Source organism: Pyxicephalus adspersus, chromosome 1 (genome assembly GCF_032062135.1).
Source record: "Pyxicephalus adspersus chromosome 1, UCB_Pads_2.0, whole genome shotgun sequence".
Taxonomy (NCBI): Eukaryota; Metazoa; Chordata; class Amphibia; order Anura; family Pyxicephalidae; genus Pyxicephalus; species Pyxicephalus adspersus.
The window spans coordinates 88494052-88499828 of NC_092858.1; the positions used below are offsets into that span (position 1 = coordinate 88494052).

General features: G+C 39.0%; 1 protein-coding gene across 2 annotated transcripts in view; it reads right to left on the reverse strand.

The window, feature by feature from the left end:
* The window catches only part of PPIE (peptidylprolyl isomerase E), a 7132-nt gene extending 6049 nt beyond the window's left edge, over positions 1-1083 (reverse strand). The window contains exons 1-2 of one of the 2 annotated variants that reach the window (XM_072417449.1): positions 1024-1083; positions 725-823 (exon numbers count right to left, since the gene is read on the reverse strand). In XM_072417449.1, the coding sequence (XP_072273550.1) occupies positions 725-823; positions 1024-1054 (130 nt within the window). In that variant the 5' untranslated portion in view covers positions 1055-1083. Of the gene's footprint in view, positions 1-724; positions 824-918 lie in introns of both variants that reach the window. The other variant, XM_072417441.1, reaches the window with a different exon arrangement.
* Positions 1084-5777: the final 4694 nt, after the last annotated feature.

A 5777-nucleotide genomic window follows, 5' to 3' on the forward strand; every position in this document is an offset into this window, starting at 1 on the left:
TAGAACATATATCAGACTTTTACTGTCTTTTTCCATTTCAGATCACCCCAATCCCTCACACCCAAACACACAAGCCCATTCTGGTAAACAGTTGTCCCCAGAACAAGACAGAGGTGAATTCTATTCAACTGAGCCACAAACAGCAGCCAAACGTGATAGGGGGACGAGTAATAGCTATACTTTACAACTTCAAACTTTTCCTACTCTATACAGAATTATAGCTTTGACTTCAGATCAACTTTATTGCTCCAAAGTGGACATTGCAGTAAAAATAAAAGTTCTGCTTATATTGCTGGAGCAGAATACAGAGCAGACAATATTGTCCTGCTCAAGAAATCTTCATGAAGGGACTGTGATATCAAACCCTCTGATGATGAAGAAGATATGGATAAGGAATGTATTAAAGTGGCTTTAAGTACATTTTTGTACTGTCAGTGATTACTATGGGAAAGGGGGCAATATCAGCAGATCTTTTACTTTACTGCAAAATCAGCTTTAAAAGAGACCCTGTGTTTATACCGTAGCTTTCTGTCAGTATAGCAGCCCCACTATCTCTCTTTGGGTAGTTAGTATTGCTGCAGTGCTACAGAATGTTATCCTGGACAGTACACAATGACATGGAATACATTGGTTGCAGTGAAATCATTCCCTGTAATATACATATAAGATACAGATTATAAGATTATAATAAGAGATAGTATTACAGCCATCACTAAGCTCTCACCCGTCTCATAGTCCAGAGGAATCTGTATGTCTGTGATGTCTCCAAAGGGGATGAAGGCTGCATGCAGGATCTTCTCATCCACCTCCTCGGCCAGTCCTCCTGTGATAGGAAATACAATGAATGGATAATTCTTTATTTATGGACTAACACTCTCCTGCTTTCTTTAATGCACAGAATAAAAATACTACTATAACCTGAAGCTAAGCACAAGCACACGTGTCCCCAGCATTGCACACCGGCCACCATACCACACCCGGACGATACATCATATCTGAGCCCTAAAAACAGATCTTACTAACCTACGTATAAAACGCGCTTGGTGGTCGCCATATTGCGATGCTGTAACCTTTGCCCTCTGACCTCCCGGCGAGGTGACGTCACGAATCTTGGCGAACACTAGAGGGAAACAGGATGCTCTGCATTGTGTCTGCTCCATGGACTTCATCTCTCCGCAAAGTAAACCATGCAATACACAGGTGTGACGTCTTAGGAGAGGGTGACACTCCATAACATGCCAGTGCGAGTGTTACATCATTATCGGCCTCCCAATGGCCAAAACAAGAAATAATACCCCCGGGGCTGCAAATGAGAACATGGGAAGCACTGACCTACCTATACATTCATCCCTGGGGATTTTCCAAACACAGTGAGCCAGGCAATGGGCTACTAGTATAGGGCTAGAGTTGGCAGTGCCTGCAGGGGTTCAGTAAAATATTATGGTCTTTGAAAGAAAATGTGCTGACTTAACACTAAGGGGGAAAGAAAATGCATAACCATATCTGGACTACAAGTAAGCAATTATTAGAATAGGTGGGCAATTATGACAATACATGGGCAACAAATGGGCAGTGGTGACAATACATGGGCAACAAATGGGCAGTGGTGACAATACATGGGCAACAAATGGGCAGTGGTGACAATACATGGGCAACAAATGGGCAATGGTGACAATACATGGGCAACAAATGGGTAGTGGTGACAATACATGGGCTACAAATGGGCAGTGGTGACAATATGAGAGCTAGGACTGTGTGATTGTGACAATGAGCAGGTAACAACATTGATAGCGAGCAAACGGGCAACTGTGACAATACACAGCCAACAAATGTGAACTGTGAATATATGGGCAACAACCTGGCAATCGTCACAATATAGGGCAATGACAGGAGTTGTAACAAAAATGGTGAATACAAAAGGAGGTAGTGGGGTGGCTGGGTAGGAGAGGAGGGCAGGTTTGGGTAAGAGTGTGGTAAGGGTTAGGTGAGGTGTATTGGGGGGGAAAGGTTAGGATAGGGTACATTGGACTGGCTGGTTGAGAGGGTGCAGGAGAGATGGAGGTTTATAGGGAGTATGTTGGTGGCTGGGTAGAAGGAACTGGATAGTAACTAGGAGTGTCAGGGGGAACACCATAGCACAGCATTACAAAATGACTTGTGTAGCAATATGAGCTATATTGAAAATGTACTCAGTAAAACTGTAAGGACACCTGTCAGTGGGTCTGTTTTTCCTGTGTTTGACTTTAATTTAAATTGTTTTAGTCTGTGAATCTTTATTTAATTGTGTTGTTGGGGAGGGGGTGAACAACTATTGCAAAATAGAATTTAATCTGCTGTACATTTCTTTGGACACAACATATCCTGCTGAGGACCATTCATATTGCAGGCAAAATCCAGGCATGCTATTATGAAAATGTGCATTTAGTATATTAGGGGTTTGAGTTTCTGACAGTGGTTTATTATTTTATTTCCTACCTTATCTAATGATAAAGGAGAAAACGACTGCCAAACAAAAGTTTTAATCTATTGTGGGCGATTCCTGAGTTTAGGGAATCTGTTGCAAATACATTTCAAGTTTGGCTTATTTATTTCACAGTAATAGTCATCCTATCATGTGTTACACATACACTTGATGGGTGGTTGCTTGTTAGCATGTGTACCTTGTCACTTGTATAAATACAAACAAACCTATACATTGAGTGGTAATATATACAAAATGCCTATTATAGACTTCATGGCCATTTTATGGCTGAATTACTATGTTGTTCTGTAATTCCTTTATTTCATCATCACTTACCTAGCTGAACTCCTTTTTTCTTACGTTTTTCTCACTGGGTTCAGCTTCATTGTTTGACCAGACCCCACATAGGAGCTCTGAAGTTTCCACTATAACCTGCAGGTATTTTTTTGTCATTTTACCTTTTGATGTCCTCCTAATATGTGTTTCTTTTAGGTGCTTGTATTTCCCTGATGCTTCAGCCTTTCTCCTCTGCCCTTCTTGCTCTATTCACATTTTGATGGCCCTGCTCCCTTACATAAAACATGTTTGCATGTCTTACTTGATGCTCTGTCTAATCTCCTTTGGGGGCAGGGGTAGTTAGGCTTTGTATCACAGCAGATTGATGAACAAATGGATCAGGCATCCAACCCCCTCCTTCTTCATAGAACAGCACAGTGTACAGTGCTCATTCAATCATCTGACATGAGAAACATTCACAAAAGATTGTTTCCAGCAACAGTCCTCTGATGTCCATCAAACCTCTCTACAAGACATCTTGTGCTTTGGAATGGCTAAATCCTACCCCTAACCTGTGGTTCCAAAGGGTTAATGAACATTGAGGCTCTTGCTTATAGTATCAAATACACTTAGGCTAAATATATGTTACGTGGTTCTTTTGGAAGTTCTGGGACTCACAAGAAGATGAGGACTAACATTCTATGCATCTGTAACAGTGATGCATTATTCTGCATTTATTTCCTTCCAATATTTCCCTCTCCCTCCTCTAAACCCTCATCTCTGCTCTATTATTTCTTTTCCCATTTGTCTTTCTTTCCTCTTACAGGTTTTTCAACCAAGAATTGTAATATAAAGGTGAAAACTGTTTGAGAAACAACAGTATGCACATACAATGGGGTCTATTTAAAAAGCAGTGACGCTTACATTCACGGATATTTCCCTGGTGGAGAATCAATTACTGTCATTGAAAAACATAACCTTGAAGGATTCTCCACTAGGGAATGTTTAGGTGAATATCAGATTCACTGCTTTATAAATAGACCCCTAAGGAATAGTTGTCCAGATAAGAATTATCTGTAGAATTATTTGTAATGGAGCCTTTGTATACAAAGCTCCTCAAAATTAGTTATTAGAAAATGTTTTTGTGAACAGAAACTTTTGTTGATTAATTTGACATTCCGAGGAGCTGTCCATCCTGGCCTTTTTTAGTGGGGGTAGGTTGTCCTATTCATGAAAGATTTGCTATACATTTCTGAGCCCCAAGTGCAGTTGTTCATTTTTTTTCAATTAAATAATTGGGTGAAGTAAGAAAGGTTGTTGTTGTCAGTGTCTTATTATAAAACTATCTCAATTACCGGTCTCAAACTCGCAATATGAAGAAAAAGGAAATTCCTCAAAGTGAGGGGAAAAACTTGTGTGATATGGTTGTCATATAAAAATGTGTTAATGGAAAATTTCCCCTTACCCTGTTCCAGTTGTGAGATTTTAAATGCCCAGTTATATTCTGCCCTGGGGAAAATGTTCAACATGACAAAGTGTTTTGTCCCAGCAGGCTCACAGACATTACCTTATTCAGGTTTTAATGCTTTCCCAATATGTTTAAGTGAATATGTTGACAAAGATGTATGCATATTCATGGATGGTATTTGAAGGCACAAGCTACAAAGTCATCTTCCTTACTTTCGAGTCCTTGATCCAGAACAAGAATGTTCAGTGTTTTTTTTTTTTCTGTATCACTTAATATCATTTTAATAATTTAAAAACTCAGTTTATGGTTAGGGACCACACTCCGATGTCCTTGACATGGCAACGTAGTGTTGTACATGTTTGAAAAATGTATGCAACCTAAATCTGTTTTTGGCCTAATTTGTTGAATATTTAAGGTTTTTTTTTTGTGGGGAGCTCAAATGTGTGCTGGGATCTCTCCTTGTTTTTGTTTAGTCCCAGTACCAGACATGTCCATGCTTGACACGGGCCATTACCTTGTTAAATAGTTAAAAAGAAAAAAAGGACAATATATTTGCAAATTGCTTCAAAAATAAGTCACCAAGAGCAGCTCATACTTTCCTCCCAGTGAGTTCTTTTAATGTGTCCAAGAATGGGTTAAGTTCTGCATGTTTCACTTCAATTTAACTATTATGCCACTGGAGCTACTCACCTGTGCCATGTTGCAAGAGGCAGATTCAGCACTGCTACCAGTTCCGCCATGTTGTTCTAAGTGTCATTTGTCACATGTGTATCCTAAAACTATGCACTCCTTTCGCAAAGTGCATTCTCCCCCTCTACAACATTGTACTTTTTTTGTCCCTAATTTCTCCCTCAGTCCACTCTTCACCCCTAAACACATTTATTGTCGCACCATCTTTTTTTTTTTTAATTTAAAAGCATGCTCCACTGTCGCTGCAGAAACTTGTTGAGTTTCCTTCCCTTGCTGCACGCACAGTTGTATACATCTGACCTTTTCCCTTTATTTATATTCTTCATTTGGAATACAGATGGGCAATACATATTACATTTAGCAGTGGAACGCTTTTCTTGCAATGTAAGGAGTACCAAATATATTGTGTTGAAAAGTTACATTGTCTGGCTTCAGCCTTTAAATAGCTGACAGAGCCTAGCGCCACCCAGTTTTCTGCAAAGGTAAAGAAATCCTGCATTAGAAAGGACAATCTTCATTATATTTTTATTATTATTTAGTCTAGTCCTGGGGCATATGTTGCATAACAAATGAAATATAAAATTTTAGGGGTAAAAAATAATTCATAGGTAAAAATAAAATTAAGTCGAAAGCTTTTGTCCCTGCAAAAGTGAAAAATCCAGCACTGCAAATGTATAACAATTACAATATTAAAACAAGCTTTACACATTTATAATACAAGGACATCTTTTTGAATTTAATTTTTTTTAATAGGGGGAGTGAATACTCACCACGCAAATGGATTGTGTTTACTACCACAAAGTAAAAACCATATGTTATACACTAACATTTATGTGACTAGACCATATTCTGATCAGAGCATTTCAAGAACCAAAGTCAGAA